General features: G+C 54.2%; 1 protein-coding gene and 1 pseudogene across 1 annotated transcript in view; one reads left to right on the forward strand and one right to left on the reverse strand.

Moving 5' to 3' along the window:
* Positions 1 to 4,055: 4,055 nt before the first annotated feature.
* On the reverse strand, positions 4,056 to 7,797 carry LOC136331596 (keratin, type I cytoskeletal 18-like; annotated as a pseudogene).
* A 123-nt stretch (positions 7,798 to 7,920) lies between these two features.
* The window catches only part of EPHA2 (EPH receptor A2), a 28,318-nt gene continuing 18,215 nt past the window's right edge, over positions 7,921 to 18,023 (forward strand). The window contains exons 1-3 of the mRNA XM_066270346.1: positions 7,921 to 8,116; positions 12,570 to 12,637; positions 14,474 to 15,143. Of these exons, the coding sequence (XP_066126443.1) occupies positions 8,035 to 8,116; positions 12,570 to 12,637; positions 14,474 to 15,143 (820 nt within the window). The 5' untranslated portion in view covers positions 7,921 to 8,034. The remainder of the gene's footprint in view (positions 8,117 to 12,569; positions 12,638 to 14,473; positions 15,144 to 18,023) is intronic.

Raw genomic sequence — 18,023 nt, forward strand, 5'->3', positions numbered from 1 at the left:
CCCCTAGCTGCGGGCTCAGGCTGAAGCCCCGCCCCGCCCGGAGACTCCGCCCCGTATCCAGGCCCCCCGGGCAGGATTTGTCCGGAACCCACTTCAAAGGGTCCCAGGAAGCTTCAGCAAGCCCCAAAGGAAGCAGCACAGCCTCTAACCCACCTCTGGGGGTGGGGGAAGCCCCGCAATTATAGGGGGGGGCTTCCTCCCACGCTACCCACATTTAAGTTTCTCCTACCCCCCCCCCCCCCCCGCCCGCCTCAATTGGGATAGGTGAGCTCAGCAAAACTGCTCAGGCAAGTTCACTCCAAAACCTCACCTAGAAAGCTGAACACTGAGTTTCACTCTGCAATTGGAGAATGTGTTCTTTTGAAAAAGATGGAGCTGTAGAACCCCCATGTGCGTGTGCGTGCAACCCACAGACATTTACTGAGCGCCAACTGTATGCAAACGGGAATAAACCCAGAGCTCTGTCCCTGGAGGAGCTCCCTGCCTAACGGTGAGGGACAGACGGTGAGGAAGTCATTATAACACAGTGTGAGAGCTGGGGTTCCTTTCAGGATGAAATGGTTTATTTGACCTGGGAGAACCCAGCCTGCTTTTCAGATGTGACTTTTGATGGTGAAAGTACCAATAGCTAGGATTTAACACACACTCACAGATGTGCCAGACCAGGGGTCCCCAAACTTTTTACACAGGGACCAGTCCACTGTCCCTCAGACCGTTGGAGGGCCGGACTATAAAAAAAACTATGAACAAATCCCTATGCACACTGCACACATCTTATATTAAAGTAAAAAAACAAAACGGGAACAAATACAATATTTAAAATAAAGAACAAGTAAATTTAAATCAGCAAACTGACCAGTATTTCAATGGGAACTAAAAATAAGACAGCCTCCATCATTTGGGGGTAAAATTAATATAAGACAGGGTCTTATAATAGGGGAAACATGGTGTGTAGTAATGTGGGGGGAGACTTTTGGGCAAAGGGAGGTTATAGGGGCCATTATGTTGTTGTACATTTGGGGGAATATGGGGGCCATTGTACTGTGTATTAATGGTTATAGGGTTTTGCCTTTCTTCCTACTTCTGCTATTATTTCACACTGCTTCTGGTGATGTGGGGCACCGCAGCCGCAGACCGGACTGTGTCATATGACGTGCTTCCGGAGCCATGACGCGTGTGTCCTGCGTCACTGGAAGTAGTACTGTATGTGAGCAATAAGGTGCTTTGTGCAATGAAAGAGGTGCCCCTTCGGAAAGTGCGGTGGGGGCCGGATAAATGGCTTCAGGGGGCCGTGTATATATATAATCTCATTTAATCCCAGCAGCAGTTCTGAAGGGTGGAAACTATTACCACGCCCATTTTACAGATAAACAAGGCTCATCCAAGGCCACATGGTGGTTAGGTGACAGAATCCAGGTCTGCTAGACCCACATTTCATTCATTTGCCCACCAAATCTGTTTTGCATACTATAAAGACCAGGCCCTCGCCTGCATTTGGGGGCTCCAGTGTTCCTTCACCTATGTGTCCCAAGGTAGGTCTTGAAGAATGAGTAGGGGTTGCAGAGGTGGAAAGGGCATCTAGGGAAAGGATACAATTTGGACAAAGGCATGCAGGTATAAAAACACGGTGTGTTCAGAAAAGAGTAGGTGGACCAGGCTGTGGGGTGAGACACGCTCACCTTTCAGTTCTATGTCTGCTGTGTACTAGCTGTGTAACTTCAGGCAGGTTGCTTCTTGCCTCTGAGCCTGACTTTCTTCACCTGCAGAAATGGGAACACTATCAGCTTTTCCTTCCAGGGCAGCCGGGAAGAGGGAGTGAGTGCCCCATGGTGAAAATGGCTTGGCACCTAGTAGGTCTTTGAGAAATGTGAATTGAAATAAACGAAGAGAACTGATTTAGGGTGTCATCATCAAATGTGAGATTTGTTGAATGACTCCTGTGAACCTTGCACTGTTCTAGGTGGTGCCAGGCATGCAAAGGGGTGTGTGATTCATTCTTTGCCTTGAAGGCTCACAGTCTTGTTGGGGAGACTGTCCAGAGGCTCCAGAAGACAAGAAAGAGTTCAACTGACTGAGGCCAGGGTCCAGGGGCACGGAGTATGGGGGCTGCAGAGGCTCACAGGAGGGCCTGATCTCTGGGAGGCTGTCCTTAGACTGGCTTGAAGACTCTGTCATCAGAGAGTGCACACATCATTCCAGGTTGGGGGATGATTGTTTGGGTTCTGTGGGATTTAGTGCTTTGAGAGGCAGTGGACAAGAGAGGTCCTGTGAGGGTGTGCATCAGATCCAGGCTGCAGGCTAGGCCAGCTCCAACTATTTTTTTTCAGGTGAGAGGAGGGGAGGTATTGAGGCAGACTCCTGCATGTGCCCTGACTAGGATTCACCCCCAACCCCATCTGGGGCCAATGCTCAAGTACTGAGCTATTTTTAGCACCTGAAAATGATGCATTCCAATAAACCATTCTCAGAGCCCTGGGGCCCTACTCAAACCAATTGAGCCACTGGGAGGGGGGAAGGGAAGAGGGAGAGATGAGGGAGAAGGAGGGGACAAAAGCAGCTGGTCACTTCTCCTGTGTGCCCTGACCGGGAATCGAAACCAAGACATTCATACACTGGGCCAAAGCTCTATCCACTGAGCCACTGGCCAGGGTCCAGTTCCAACTTTTACAAGCAAGTTTGCTCCTCATAAAATGGGGACAGTAACAGTGTCTACCTCATGGGGATATGATGGGAACTAAAGAAGTCAGTGTAGGTGAAATGCCTAGAATGGACCTGGCCCAGAGGAAGCACTTTCTAAGTGTTGGCTACAATAATTTTTTCTGATGTTCTTGGCCAGAGGCAGGCACAGACCAAAGGAGGGGTGGGTGAAACTATTGTTTGAAAGCTTATCTTTGTCTTCCGTTTGTCCCAGTGAAGACCTAGGAAAGGTTGGTGGGCTGTAGGTGAGATGAACAGGCGGGCCCAGGCAACCACTCACAAACACACTCAGCTCCACCTGCCGGGACCGGAAGCCCGGCTTGCTGCAGTGGCACTCAGGCCCTGAGGGTTCTTTGGGGCCTTTATGGGGTAATTCCATCTCCATTAGGGCTTATTATGTCACTATAAATACCACTGTTCAGTGCCATTTTATAAGACTCACCGAAGAACTTTCCTTCTCAGCATCCAGTCACCCAGAGCAGGAAAGACTCAGGGATGGAACAGGAAGAGAGGGAAGAGTGTGTCATGTCATCAGGTGAGTGACTAAAGACCAAGGAGCTTCCCCTACCCTACACCCTCCTGCCACCTCACACACTACCCCTTCCCACAGGTCTCTGCCCACATTGCGTGTCACAGATGAGTGACACCCAGCTCTGCACTCTCAGTCCCTAGCTGGGCACATACCGCCAGGTACACAGCCCACACAGCCAGCAGAGCCTGTTTGCACCCCGGGCACATGGATTCAACCTTGTGGAGTCATGCATGGAAACCCACGTGTGACACACAAAGGACCAACCAACACAACACTCAGAGACTTTCGTTCAATGTAGAACTTGCCAACACTTTTATTCACGCATTAGTTCATTCATTTGGCAAAGATTTTTTGAATACTTGCTAGGTGTCAGACATGGTCTGTTTTTTGTGTGTTTGTGTGAGAGAGAGACAGAGAGAGGGACAGATAAGGACAGACAGGAAGGGAGAGAGATGAAAAGCATCAATTCTTCATTGTGGCATCTTAGTTGTTCACTGATTGCTTTCTCATGTGCGCCTTCACCAGGGTACTCCAGCCGAGCCAGTGACCCCATGCTCAAGCCAGTGACCTTGGGCTCAAGCCAGCGACCATGAGGTCATGTCTATGATCCCATGCTGACGCCAGTGACCCTGCGCTCAAGCCAGATGAGCCAGCATTCAAGCCGGCGACCTCAGGGTTTCCAACTTTGGTTTTCTGCATCCCAGGCTGATACTGTATCCACTGAGCCACCATCTGCTAGGCAGACACTGTCTGTTTGTACAGAAAAACATCCCTGCCCTCTTGAAGCATGTCTTTTAGTGACATATCCAACATAGAGAGCCTGCAAATGACACGTAACGCACAGGTACAGACACAGTCTTCCATATAACACACATGAAGTCTTACACTCACCACACAGTGTACACACACACACACACACACACACTATGTGCCATTGAGGGACCTCGTGCACACCACATGTCCTGCCTACCACAGATGCTACTTCCTCTGGCTGTACCATGTGTAACTGCAATAGCAGCTGAGATTTAACAAGTGGGTTCTACAGTCATGGCCTATGCAGCTTACCTGCATGACTTTATTTGATCTCTGAGGTAGGTTTCTACATCTTCCAGAAAAGCAAACGGAGTCTCTAAGAAGTGAAATGTTCAGAAACTATAGGCCGATTCCTTCGTCTGTGTTCTTGACCACTGCCAAGTATCGCAAACTCACAGTCAAACCCAAATCCTCTCCTATCCACACATGCTCACACAGACTCATGCTCACATACACCAATACGTCCCACACATACTCATGCACATCTACACCAATACATCCACAAACACGCACACATGCATTCACTCTCACGGACACTTGCACACTCACATACTCTCTGAAGACCAAGACTCTCCTCCCACCATCTTGGCCAAAGGCTTTAATTACAGTACCCCAACACCTGTAATTAATGCTTCCCCCTCCAGGGGAGATGTCTGGACCCGCTTCCCAAGGATAGGTGAGAGGGCGAAGAGGCTGAGAAGTCCACATCTGGCAGGAAGGACCTGGGTACAAGAGTAGCCCAATGTAACCGTTGGGCCAGCAGGTCCAGGGGAGTCAAGGAAAGGATGGGATTGGAGAGGAGGAGGCAGGCAGAGGGGCTGGACCATCCCAGGAAATCAGGCCTGTAACAGCTTCTCCTCCTGGACTGGCCAAAAGGCAATAGGGCAACAGCAGCTGTGGGTGGCCAGGCAGGCAGGGGAGAAGACATTTCCCGTTTGTTTCACTAATGCCAGCAGCTTCTGTCAGGAGGGAAGATGAGTTCATGTCTAAGAAACCTTTAGGGAGAGGTGGGAGGCAGGTGTCCTCCAAAGTGTCAAACAGACCAGCTGATTCTGTCCTTGTCAGGGTCAAGGGATAGGTGCTCTGCACTGCAGGGCCTTGCTCACCCTTCCCTGGTAAGGCAGAAACTACCCAGATTCAAATCCTGACCTTTGGGCTGTGCAAAGGATAATAATACCTCCAGATGAGATAATAATACCTACCCCAGCTGAGAATTAAATGAGATAACACATGTCAGACTCATTTCTAGAGGTGGCTGCTCTCTAGAAGTTACTGGATTCTTCATTTTTTTTTTATGTTTAATGATCTCTGTACTTTTTATCGGCCTCCTGATCCCAAAAGGAGTGATCTGCTTCTGCTGCCTTAACGCCTCAGAACTTTGGTGTCTTTGACCTCAGATACCACTTTGCCGTCCACAGTCCTGTGAATGGTTGTCTTCTGGATAGATTGCATGGAGTTTCTGTTGTCCAGGGTGTCACCAAAATAGAAGTCCTTCCCTTCTTCCAGCAGGTGGTGGTAGGGGGCGATCTCAGCCTCTACCTCAGGGGTAGTCAACCTTTTTATACCTACCGCCCACTTTTGTATCTCTGTTAGTAATAAAATTTTCTAACCTCCCACCAGTTCCACAGTAATGGTGATTTATAAAGTAGGGAAGTAACTTTACTTTATAAAATTTATAAAGCAGAGTTACAGCAAGTTAAAGCATATAATAATTACTTACCAAGTACTTTATGTCGGATTTTCGCTAAGTTTGGCAGAATAAATCTTTATAAAACAACTTACTATAGTTCAATCTATCATTTTATTTATACTTTGGTTGCTGTGCTACCACCCACCATGAAAGCTGGAACGCCCACTAGTGGGCGGTAGGGACCAGGTTGACTACCACTGCTCTAGCTTGACCTTGATGTTCAGCAGGGCCTCATGCTCTTAGGCCTGACACTGCCTCTCTGCCCCGGGTGTGGGCCAGCTCTGACTCCAGGTGCCGCAGAATCTCATTGAGCGGTTCCATCTGCATAGCATAGTAGGTCTCCACCTCCCTCAATCTGGTCTCCATGCTGGCCTTCAGATCTCTCATCGAGTCCGAGTAGATCTCCAAGGACTGGACGGTACATCTCAGGCCTGTGACTGTCATTTCAGCAGCTCCTCTCTCAGCGGTCTGTGAGGTGACCACTGTGGTGCTCTTCTCAACCTGCGGGGACCAGTACTTGTCTAGCTCCTCTAAGTTCTTCTGAGCCAGCTCATCATACTGGGCCTGGATGTCTGTCATGATCTTGCTGAGGTCTTGAGATTTGGGGGCATCCAACTCCATAGTCAATCCAGAGTTGGCAGTCTGGTTTTATAGACCAATTACTTCCTCCTTGTGGTTCTTTTTTTAGTGAGACAGACAGACAGGAAAGGAAAGAGATGAGAAGCATTAACTTGTTGCAGCACTTTAGTTGTTCATTGATTGCTTTTTCATATGTGCCTTGACTGGGGTACTCCACCTGAGCCAGTGACCCCTTTCCCAAGCCAGTGCCCTTGGGCTCAAGTCAGCAACCTTGGGCTTCAAGCCAGCGACCATAGGGTCATGTCTATGAACCCACGCTCAACAAGCCAGCGACCCTGCACTCAAGTCGGATGAGCCAGCACTCAAGCTGGTGACCTTGGAGTTTTCAACCTGGGTCCTCAGCATCCCAGGTTGATGCTCTATCTACTGTGCCACCCAGCTCCTCCTTGAGATCCTGGTTCTTTGTTTCTAGCTGCAGCCATGTGATAGTCATCAATGACTTTTCAGAACCCATTGATGTCACTTTTCACAGACTGATACATGACCAGCTCTGTCTCATAGCTGACTCTGGAGTCATCAGCAGCAAGACGGGCATTGTCAATCTGCAGAATGACGTGGGCATTGTCCACAGAACTTGCAAAGATCTGAGCCCTCAGGCCCTCTCTGGTCTTGAAATAATGCCTGTAGTCTCTGATCTGGGGTCCTTTCTTCCCCAGATGTTCCCAGATTTTGCTCTCCCATCTCTGGTTATCAGCCTCCAGGTTCCTACCCACTCCAGGTAGGAGGCCAGGTGGTCATTCAGGCATTGCATAGCCTTTTTCTTGCTCTGGATGCGCCCTAATGCTTGTCAGACCCCTGGCCATCCCCATGGGCAGGCCCCCAGACCCCGGCCACCCCAAACACTGGTGGAGTGGGTTGCGGAGATCCCAGAGCCCGACTCTCAGGCACCTGCATAGACACTGGCCGCGCTACTGCCTGGCTAGGCCAGTGGCTGTGTGACTGCATGGAGCCCAGGGTCCGGTAGCTTGTGGAGAATCTGGAGCAGGTGCTGAAGCTCATGTAGTTCAGGGAGGAAGGCAAGAGGCCAAGACTCATTTTTGAGCTAAAGGTTACTGTATTCTTAGAGGCCCCTGAGCAGGATGCTCTCTCCAACTTCAGAAATCCAGGAAGAAGGGCATCCGGGTCTATTTGCAATTGCAATTCCCCTTCTATGCGTGCTGCAAAGGAGGCAACTGCTTCTTAACCCCCTTTCTCCCGCTCCTACCAGCCTAGGTCTCAGGCGAACATTCAGCTTGGTCCCAGAGGGCAAAGGGTGAGAGTGGGGACGGGACCTCTCAGCATAAAACTATCCGGGCTCGGAAATCACCTAGGACTAGCCGTGCGGGCGCTGAAACTGAGGCACTCAATCTTGGGAGGGCCTCGGGGTGGGGGGCGGTGCTTTAGAGAGTCCAGAGCGCCCCACAGTCCTACCCAAACCTCTTGGGACTTCCCCCTCCTTTCTCTCTTGGTGCCAGCCGGGCCCCTTTAAAGACATTCCTGAGGGCGTGGCTTTGGTGACGTCAACGCGGGGCATGAATGAACACGAGCCGGTTCTCACCTAACTTCCATTAAGGATTCGGGGCAGGAGGTGCAGAAGTTGCGCGCGGGCAGCGGGCGGGAGCTGAACACCTAGGCCGGCGTGCGGGATCCGGGCACGGATCCGGCCGAGAGCGAGGAGTGCGGCATGGAGCGTCAAACGCCCCGTGCCTGCTTCGCCCTACTGTGGGGCTGCATGCTGGGCGCCGCCGCGGCGCAGGGCAAGGAAGGTGAGTGTGTGCGCGGCGGCCGTCCCAGCCGGACCCAACACGGGCAGCCCGATCCCGGACCTCCGCGCTTCCCCGAGTCCCGCGCGCCTCGACGCGCTCAACTTAGGAAACCGACACGGCGCCTCTTAGTCCCGGCGCGTTGGGGTTGGGAGGGCGCGCGGGCTGCGTCTGGGACGAATCTGGGACTCCCCACCCAGGGTTTTGGGGGCTGCGGGGTCTACGGGGTAGCAGCCCGGGAGCGCGGGGCTTGGAGGCCGCGGAGAAGGGAAAGCAACGCCGACCACGCGGTTGCAGCCCCGGCGGCGGCTTCTGGAACGCGTCCCAGCGGGGGTGCGGGGGGGGTCTCTTGAAGAATGGGGTGTCTGGAGGGCTTTCCGTGTGTGGACTCAGCCTCTTGGTGACCTGAATTCTCTAACCCATTTGCTCCGGTTTGCGAATAAGGCATTTCTCTGGAGGCCGCTTATTTTGGGGAGGGGGCTCTTCGCCTGGCCGGGAATACGCTGCGGAAGTCCGTGTTCCCTGAGATTTGCTCCACGCCCCCTTTTGAGCCCAGTCCTGGAAGAGAGCTTGAGGGGAGTTTCGGGCCAATCTGCCCACGCGCAGCCTTTCCTCCTTCCCACCCTGCACTCCCAGGCTCGGGGGGCAGGTTCGCGGTCTCCGGTGCGGACAGGAAGTCCCAAACTCAAGCGATCTTAGCAAGGGGTGACTCAGAACGAGGAAATGTGGCAGGTGGGGGCGCGGCCTCTCGAGGTGTGGAGCGATCACCCCAGGGCCATCAGGGAGTCCGGACACCCGAGGCTGGGGACTGAATCACCTACCCCCGCCCTGGCGCTCCCTAAGCCACACTGAGTGAGGGGCCACAGACTGCCCTGGGTGTGTGGATGGTAGTAGCGTTGCCCCCTCAGCGTCGAGGAGAGGATGGGGGCTCCTGCCTGTGGCGAAGGACCTTCCTGTCCACCCAGTAGAGGCAGGCTTAAGTTTCCAATAGTGAGACCAAGTTTTCCCCGCTGGCCTGGGCAGATCGAGGCTTCCGCAGGCGCCACCAGGGGGACGCGCAGAGGAAACCCTGGCCCCGTGAGAAGTTTCCTTGAGCCTTTGCCTTCTTTTTCCACCTCCCAAACTGAGGTTGGAGGTTTAGCTCTTCCAAGTTGGGAGGTAAGGCCAGAGCTGGAGCTCTTGGGGCAGGGGTGGGGGGTGGGGGAGTGTGGGTGGCATTCTGTCCCCATCTCTGAATCAGTCAAGGTTCCTGGTCCCAACTTGCAGGAGGAATGGGTGGCTGGGATTTCTGTGACTCTCAGTACTCCCGACCCTCTCAGCTTTTGGTCGTCCCCCTTCCTTGGGGACTTGGTTGGAGAGAAGGGGAGAGACAGCTGGAATCACTACAGGCCTTTCTTAAAGGTTGCCCGTGGGGGCTGGGAAGATTAGGCTGGACTAACATTGCTGGGTGATTGTTACCCTGCCGCCCAGCCAGCAACCTGTTAGCCTGGAGCTGCTTTGTCCCCTGTGCTCCTATGTTGAACCCTCCTCAGCCTAGATGACTAGCCCCCCACTTCCAGGGGATGGGGGAAGAAAATGGTGTCTATTGCAGAGTTCTGGATGGCTTAACCTTTAGTAACATTTGTGTGTAGGCTCCAGGAGTCCCTGTGAACAACTCCTAGCAGGGAGATGTGCCTTTGGGGGTGGGAGGACATGGCCCCGCTGGCAGCTGCTGGTTTTTCTATTCTTTGCGATTCAGGTTGGATGTGGTGGATCTGCCTAGAGGTGGGTTGGGGGTGCGAGAAGGACACATATATCCCTTTCACCCTTAGCCCAGGCGGCTGCTAAGTTTCCTTCTTGCTCACGTCTCACCCCCTCCCTGTGGGTAGAGGAGCCAGGCTGTATTTGAAGACTCAGATGGAGCTTGTTAAATTCTCAACAGACATGAATCTTTACGAAAGGGGAAACTGAGGGAGGACTAAGCCCACACCAGCCAGGGCCTTCTTCACAGCAAGGATCAGATCTGAGCATCTGGCTTCTAGGGCTGCCAGAACCCAGGGCCCCTTGCCTTGTGGTTTCATGGTGGATTTTCCTGAGAAGCTGGAATAGTTGGGCAGGAGTACAGGGGCTGCTGGCTTGAGGTGGCTGATGGGAAAAGGCCTGGAGATTGCTCAGGAGGCCAGAAGTCCTTGGCTTCTTGACTCTGTAGGAGCCCAGTTTGCCTTCTGTCTCCTTCCCTTTTTTCTTCACCCCCCCCCCCCCTCAGTCTCTTGTCTCTCCTTTTAGCCAGTCTTGGTTAAAGAGGGAGGGATGAGCAGGGACATGACACCAGGGAACTGGGTAGTAGCATTTGGACCTGCAAGGGTGACACTGATGATGTATCTTAGAGCAGAGGAGACTTTTCTGGGGTGGGGTGGGGGACCAGAGGCTCCTGGATGAGCCCTATCCAGCCCTGCGTTCTGGGGGAAGCCTTCAGGGGCAGCTGAGGGGCTCCCAGTTCTCCACCCCTTTCGGGAAAGCAGGTGCCTCAGTCCCTGGAAGAGCTGAGGAGAGAGCCGCACCCGAGTCAGGGTGGAGGGACAGACGGGGCTGGGCTCCTGTTCCTGGTGATCGGTTCTAGGGAATTTCCCAGGAGGGGGCTCCTTCCTCTGTGAAGGCTTTTTTTTCTTCTTCTTCTCAGATTGATCCTTATGATATTTCTAGACGCAGGCCTGGGGGCTAGAAGGGGAGCCATGTTCTGGCAGGGGCGGCGGGGGTCCTTCTGTGTCAGATGAACTCTTCAGAGCCTGGGAGCTATGAGCCCCCTCCCTTGGGCACGGACTGCAGCTTCCTACCTGTCTGGGGAGGTGGGTATGCAGGACTGAGAGGTGCACTCACTGTTGTCCCCCCAACCCCCACCCCAGCTGGAGCCTGGAACCTCCAGATTCCTTCCTGTGTAGCCGGAACTTTCCATTTGCTAGAAGAGTTAGTGAGTTTTCCAAGCCTGGGCCCTGGGCAAGTCCAAACAAATCCCTGGCCCATCCACCCTCCAGCCCCCTTACCTTAGCCTCATAGTTTTGGGGAAGGTGCCACCTCGGATTTCCTCTTCTCTGTCTGGGCTGCCGGACCCTTCCTAGATTTGACCCTGGTCAGCGGTCAGATGGCAGTGCCTCTGACCCAAGACTTAAGTTCGGGGAGCCGGGCAGTCTGACCTTAGGGGAGGATTTCTAAGACTCCTATCAGGTCCCTCTCTTAGGGTCCTTCCCCCAGGCCCTGGCCTGGAGGAATGCTGCTTCTTGAGGCTCCGGGGTCCAAAGGAAGGGGTCCTTGGTCCTGTACCCTCTCTACCTCGGGGCTTTACCCTCTGAATCTGGGAACCGTGCTCAGGTTCTAGGCTTCAGTTTTTCCCAATCTCCTTGCCCTCCAGGCTGGGTGGCACCTGTTGGCAGCTACTGGGACTTTACTTGGGAATGGAGGGAGGGGTCTTGGGTCTTGGCTGCTGCCATTGAGCCTGGCAGAGAGGTGGGGTGGATGGATGGGAGCGGCCCAAAGGCAGAGTAGATCTAGGGAAGCCCTAGCAGTGAAGCCCTCCTCAGGCTGCAGACGCCTCTCTGGGGACAGTATGGTCCCGGAACCTGGTCCCCCTGGGCCTGGAAGTCCCCTCTGAGGGTTTCCATTCCTGGTCCCACGGGCACCCCTGGCAAGGCAGTGGCCAGGGAATGAGGGACAGGGCAGCGGGAGCAGCTTCCCCAGGCAGGGGACCTCGCTAGCTGTATGTATCTTTGGGCTTCTCCTGGAGGCCCCTGTGGGTTCAGGGCCTTATCCCGCCGGCTCTGTGGCTCTTGTGGGAAGATTGGTTTCCAGACACCCCCCACTGGCTCCCTGTAGTCTTTCCCACCTGTTCACAGCCCTCTCTCTTTAGAGTGCCACAAGACACGTGTGTATATATGTGTACACATATGTGTGTGCTCCATGGCTGGATGGGTTTTAAGGATGTTTCATGCTGGGGGAGGGATCGGGCAGGAGCAGATGCATGGACCCCCAAAGCCCACGTATGTGTGAAGTGCTGCTCAGAGGCCTTGTTCCAGGAAGCAGACGGCAGTGTGGTATCACCTAACAGTTCAGCCCTGACAGCCCACTCTCTGCCCAGCTGCTGTCCCCCTGCTGGGCTGAGCTCTGTCCTGCTCTGCCCAGCTGGAGGCTGACTGAGAGAGCCAGTGTGGCTGGAGCTATGGCCTGGGAGACAGGAAGCCTGGTCCTCACCCAGCTTGTGCGTGGCTTTGACTGGGTCCCATCCCTTCCCTGAGCCCGTGTTCCCCTATTTGTTGAGGGACGGGTCTCTTGGAGATGTTGACCCTGCATAGTGGGGTCTCTCTCTGAGGGCTGAGGAAGCCAGCAAAGACTCTTGGGGTTCCTGGCAGACTCCCACCTTTTCCACCATGGCCTGAGCCCTGGAGATACCCCCAAGCTTACTGGCCTCCTCTCCTGTCTCTTCCAGTTGTGTTGTTGGACTTTGCTGCTGCTAAAGGGGAACTTGGCTGGCTCACACACCCATACGGCAAAGGGGTAAGCCTTCAGGGTCGGGCGGGGGCATGGGAATGGGGACTCCAAGACCCGGGGGAGTGGGGCCAGCCTAGATCAAACAGCTCAGCCAGGGTTCATACTTAGCATCCTGCTTCTCCCACCAGACTCAAGAGTCAGCCAGCCAGGGTGGGCAGGGGATTAGAAAGTGGTAGGACAGGGACCTGAGAGGTGGAAAGAGCTAGGAGACAATGGAAGGTCCTGGTAGAGCAGGGCCCTTGGATGCCACCAAGGGCAGGTCAGGGGGACCATCTTGGGAGGGAAGGGGTATTAAAGGCTCCTGCTGTCTTCCAGGTCTGAGCCCCAGAGGTCAGGGGTGAGGGAGAGGCAGGGAGCAGTGGCTCCCAGGTGCATGCAGCCCCCAGTCTGGGAAAGGATCAAGTTCCTTCCTGCTGGACCCTTCTCTCTGCTCCCCCAGCTGCTGTTTATTCCCTTTCTGCTCGGGGCTGAGTCTGTTTTGCCTCATACCCCTCCCCTGCCCTGTTCCGTTATGAACAGGACTGGAGGGCAAGACACTCGGGTCCTTTCTCCAGCTTTGTGCATCACTACCGTGTGGTATTGAGGAAGATATTGCTGTTCCCTAGGCCTCAGTTTCCCTTTCTTGTACAGTGGGCCCTTGCTGACTTTGTCCTGGGGTCCTGAACCAGGATAAATATGTCTCCAGGGGCTAGTTGGGACATTTTCCACTGCTATCCAGATCTGTGTGAGCTAAGTGCTTGTCCCTGGTCACCTTAGCTCTAGGAGGCCTGGCGTATGGCCCTAGTAGATTTCCAGGATCCTGGAATGTCCAGCTGGGAGGGATCTCAGATCATTTAATCTAACCCAGTCATTACACAGAGTGGGAAACCGAGGCCCAAGGGCATTCGAAGCCTTGGCCTGTGTCACACAGTGCGGCCCGTGCCTCCTTCCTTGGCCGCTCTGCTTTCATTCATTTGTTCATTCGCTGAACAACTTCCTGAGTACCCACTCTGTTCCGGTAGGCCCTGGGCATGCAGAAATGAATTAGACACTGCCCTTGCCCCAAGGAGCTCAGAATCTAGTGTGGAAGCCAGATGTAGGTATTACCACATAGGTGCCAAGTACTATGACAAAGGGGACATGAGACTGGAAGCCAGAGAGGGGCACTTGGCCCAACCTGGACTCAACCTGGGAAGTCTTCTTGGAGGAAGCTGAGCTATGTTCTGAGGAAGGAGGGCAGGTGCACTCCTCTGCACCAAAGCCAGAATCTAAATGATGGAGATCACTCATTGCTTGAGACTTAGTCTCTGCCTCTGCCACTCACACTCATCTCCACACACACACACACACACACACACTCACACACTCTGAGTAACGATAATGCCGACGCTGCTGCTGCTGACAGTGCCAGCTGCCTGGATGACAGCTGTTTCATCTTACCCGCCAGGCAGTGCGCTCAGCATGTTGTAGACATTCAGTCGTTTATCCTCACTGCAATTCTGTGAGCTGGGCCTTGTCCCCAGTATGCAGATGTAGACTTTGAGTCTTGGAGAACTTCAGTCCTCCACCTGAGGTCACAGGGAGCCCCGGTCTCCACCCCCGGCTCGCAGTCTAATATAGAGTTTCAGTACCCTGACAGTGGGGTCAGAAACACCAGGCGGACCACTCCCGGCTCTGTACTTCTAGTGTGTAGGGGTGACCTGAAGCACCTCTCTGGACCTCAGTTTCCTTCCCTGTAGAATGAGGATAGCAAGAACTGCAAAGCGTCTTCCTGATGCCCGGCATTGCCGCCAGGGCATTGCCTCTGGCCCTGCTCCCCCCACCCCGGGCACCTGCCCACACTAACCTGTCGGCCTCATGCAGTGGGACCTGATGCAGAACATCATGGACGACGTGCCCATCTACATGTACTCCGTGTGCAACGTGGTGGCCGGGGACCAGGACAACTGGCTCCGCACCAACTGGGTGTACCGCGGCGAGGCCGAGCGCATCTTCATCGAGCTCAAGTTCACTGTGCGTGACTGTAACAGCTTCCCAGGGGGCGCCAGCTCCTGCAAGGAGACCTTCAACCTCTACTACGCACAGTCGGATGTGGACTACGGCACCAACTTCCAGAAGCGCCAGTTCGTAAAGATCGACACCATCGCGCCCGACGAGATCACGGTCAGCAGTGACTTTGAGGCCCGCCAGGTGAAGCTGAACGTGGAGGAGCGCTCCGTGGGGCCGCTCAGCCGCAAGGGCTTCTACCTGGCCTTCCAGGACATTGGCGCTTGTGTGGCACTGCTCTCCGTCCGAGTCTATTACAAGAAATGCCCCGAGGTGCTGCAGAGCCTGGCCCGCTTCCCGGAGACCATCGCGGGTTCTGACGCACCCTCCCTGGCCACCGTGGCTGGCACCTGTGTGGACCATGCTGTGGTCCCACCTGGGGGTGACGAGCCCCGCATGCACTGTGCCGCCGATGGTGAGTGGCTGGTGCCCATCGGTCAGTGCCTGTGCCAGGAGGGCTACGAGAAGGTGGAGGACGCCTGCCAGGGTGAGTGATGGGACAGGGGTGGCAGGGAAAGAGGGTGCTGGGTTGGAGACTGTGTTCCCAGGCCCTGCTCTCCATTCTGGGACAGTGGCATCTCGGTGAGGTCATCCTGCTCTGATGTGCAGTGGAAATCACAAAGCCTTCCTGGAATTCAGGGTTTTTAAATTTATGACTGGATTCACCCATTCACTGAGAATGAATGGACTGAGAAATGAATGGATTGAGTCTAGTATGGAGGGTATGAGCAAGGGACTCTAGGACAAGATGGGCCTGGCTTCAAATCCCAGTTTTCCATTTGGCTGTGTGACTTTAAGCCAGTTCCTTAACCTCTCTGTGCCTCGATCTTCTCATCTGTAAAGTGGAGATAAACATGTACCCATCTTGTAGAGTTGTTATGATAATTAAATGACTTAATTCTCATAAAGTGATTAGGTCAGTGTCTGACACATAAGTGCCTTTAAGTGGGGTTGTTATTTTTGATTCACCCCACAAGAAGATCTTGAGTATCTGTTCCGTATATACCTACCCTGTGAACACCTGGTCTCATCCCAGGAGCTAGTTCCATCCCTGTTAACTCACTGTGTGACGTCAGGCAAGTCAGTTCACCTCTTGGGTCTCAAACTCCTTTTTTGTACATGGAGGTGACTAAATTGGACCCAGGAGTCGCATTCCCGGGCTGCACAGAAGAATCACCTGGGGAGCTTTTGGAAAATGTCTATGTTGGGGGAAAAGGTAGAAGAGACACATCTGGTCTCTCCCCACTGCCTGATCCTTCCCAGGACGGAAGACCCAGATCCCAGATCCTCTTATAGGGGCTTCTACTTGATGTTAAATCAGGCCCAGAGAGGGGCCAATGAAATCAGACTCTCTCTGAGAACAGGGCTTGGGCATGAGTGAGCTCAGGTTGGGAGGCTGTGGCTTGGCACAGCCAGGACCTGTGACAGCGGAAATCTCTACAGCAACGTGGATTTTTTTCAATGGGTGATTTTTTTTTTTCTTTCTGGAAGCGGCTGCGGGGCAGGGCATTTGTGGAATGCAGGCCGACCTTTGGAAGGCTGGCTCATCCCCTTTCTCTGGGAGCTTCTTGCTGAGATGAGCAGGGTGTTGAAAAATTGGAGGTTTAGTCCCCGCAGTTGTACATACGCACTGGGTGACCTTGGGTGATTCTCATCGTCTCTGGCCTCGGGTTTCCCGTCCGTACGATGTGAAGTTCAAGTGTAACAGCTGACTTTATATTTGGTTTTTAGCCGTGGATCCTACAACCTGTGAAATGGGTTGAAGCATTGGAGGAGACTGAAGCCCCTTTTGTTAGGCCCTCCTAAAACAAACCCGCAGAACCTTGCTAACACAGTCTGCAAACCCCTACATGAGACGTTCGCTAGGAGTCTTTCCAGCCGAAGTCCTGTGGTATACGGCTCTCTGTTCCGGCCCTTCTTACCACCTGGTTGTCCTCCCAGTTGCCCTTTGCTGAGTGAGTCCCCTTCCCCAGCGGGCCCCTGATTTAGGCGACCTCAAGTGCACACTCCCAGTTTCAGACAATGACTATGGGATGGGGGGGCCCCAGGCGGCCCAGTGGGTTGAACAGACTCCTCCCACATGACATCCTCACACAAGAATGCGGGGGTGGGGTGAGGGGCAGTTGAAAACTTTCCACAGGCTGGTAATTCAGGCCCTGCAGAGATAAGTGGACCGTGGGGGGGGGGTCTCTCCAGGAAGGGGGGCAGCCTTTCCTCCCCCGGAGGTTGAAGGAGGGGTGTCAGGATTCTGGCAGGCTTTGTTTGTGAAGAGCTAGCAAGCCCCGGGTAGGGAGGACGACTGGTTTCTAAGAGTGAAATCTTTGACTTTGCTGGTGAGACCCTCTCGACTGCCAGCCACCTGTTGCCCTGCTTGACCCTCCTTGGGATCCCTCTACCAAAATTCCCTTCAGTGTGCTTTAGGCGCCCTCTGTGTGGCTGCGAACCTCCAGCTTGGCTCCTCTGTCTCCCTCCTGACTTTTCCCAGCAGCCCCTGACCGTGGCGTTGGGGGAGAGAGTAACAGTAACACCCACAGGCAAAGTGTTCTCCAAGAGCAGGCACGCGCGAGGCAGACGCTTTACCTGGACACTCTCGCTGGGTTCGCACCACCTTTCTGTGAGGTCGAGACTGTTTTTGATCCCGTTTAACAGACAGGGAGCTAAGGCTCAGAGAGGCTCAGAGACTTACCTGGAGTCGCCCAGCTACGATGTGAGTCCAGAATTAGCATCCAGACAACGCAGCGGCATCCAGGCTAGAGGATGATGGGTCAGGAAACGGGGCGGGAAATGACCAGTTCCTCTGGAATCCCTGACTCAGCTCTTGGCCTTGGGGCCAGTCCTCAGGGCAGCCCCAGGATGGCAGGTCCTGATGCAGGGGTGGGGTGATTTGGGGGGCAGTTACTGAGCGTAATGAGAAAGAAATTGAGGAAGGTGTAGGGCCTGCCCCACCCCCCGCCACCTGACCCTCCCCAGGGTCGTGGACAATAGATCCCCTTGGGGCTTCTATTGATGATAACCCTTGCCCAGAGAGAGGGTGTGGGCACCCTGAGGTCACCCAGCACCTGGTCCAGGTTATCCCCACAGTTTGTTTCTCCTCATGGTTGTTTCCCCAGGAAGCTCGAAGCTCAGGAAAGAGTTAACTGGACAATGGAAGGGAGGCACCTCCCAGGTGTGGTGTTGGACAGGTGGGCACACTGCCCGGGAGAGCTCTCGTGAGCTATGTCAGGAATGAGCCAGCTTCCCTCCAGCCCCCCCACCCTCTGTCCCCCATCCCTGCCCGAGGACAGTGGAGTCACTCAGGCTGACCGTCATCTCCCCTGGGGCGGCTTTGTCTCCCTGTTCGTCTCCGCTTCCTGTGCTGGCTGGCATC

This window comes from Saccopteryx bilineata, chromosome 3 (genome assembly GCF_036850765.1).
Source record: "Saccopteryx bilineata isolate mSacBil1 chromosome 3, mSacBil1_pri_phased_curated, whole genome shotgun sequence".
Classification (NCBI taxonomy): Eukaryota; Metazoa; Chordata; class Mammalia; order Chiroptera; family Emballonuridae; genus Saccopteryx; species Saccopteryx bilineata.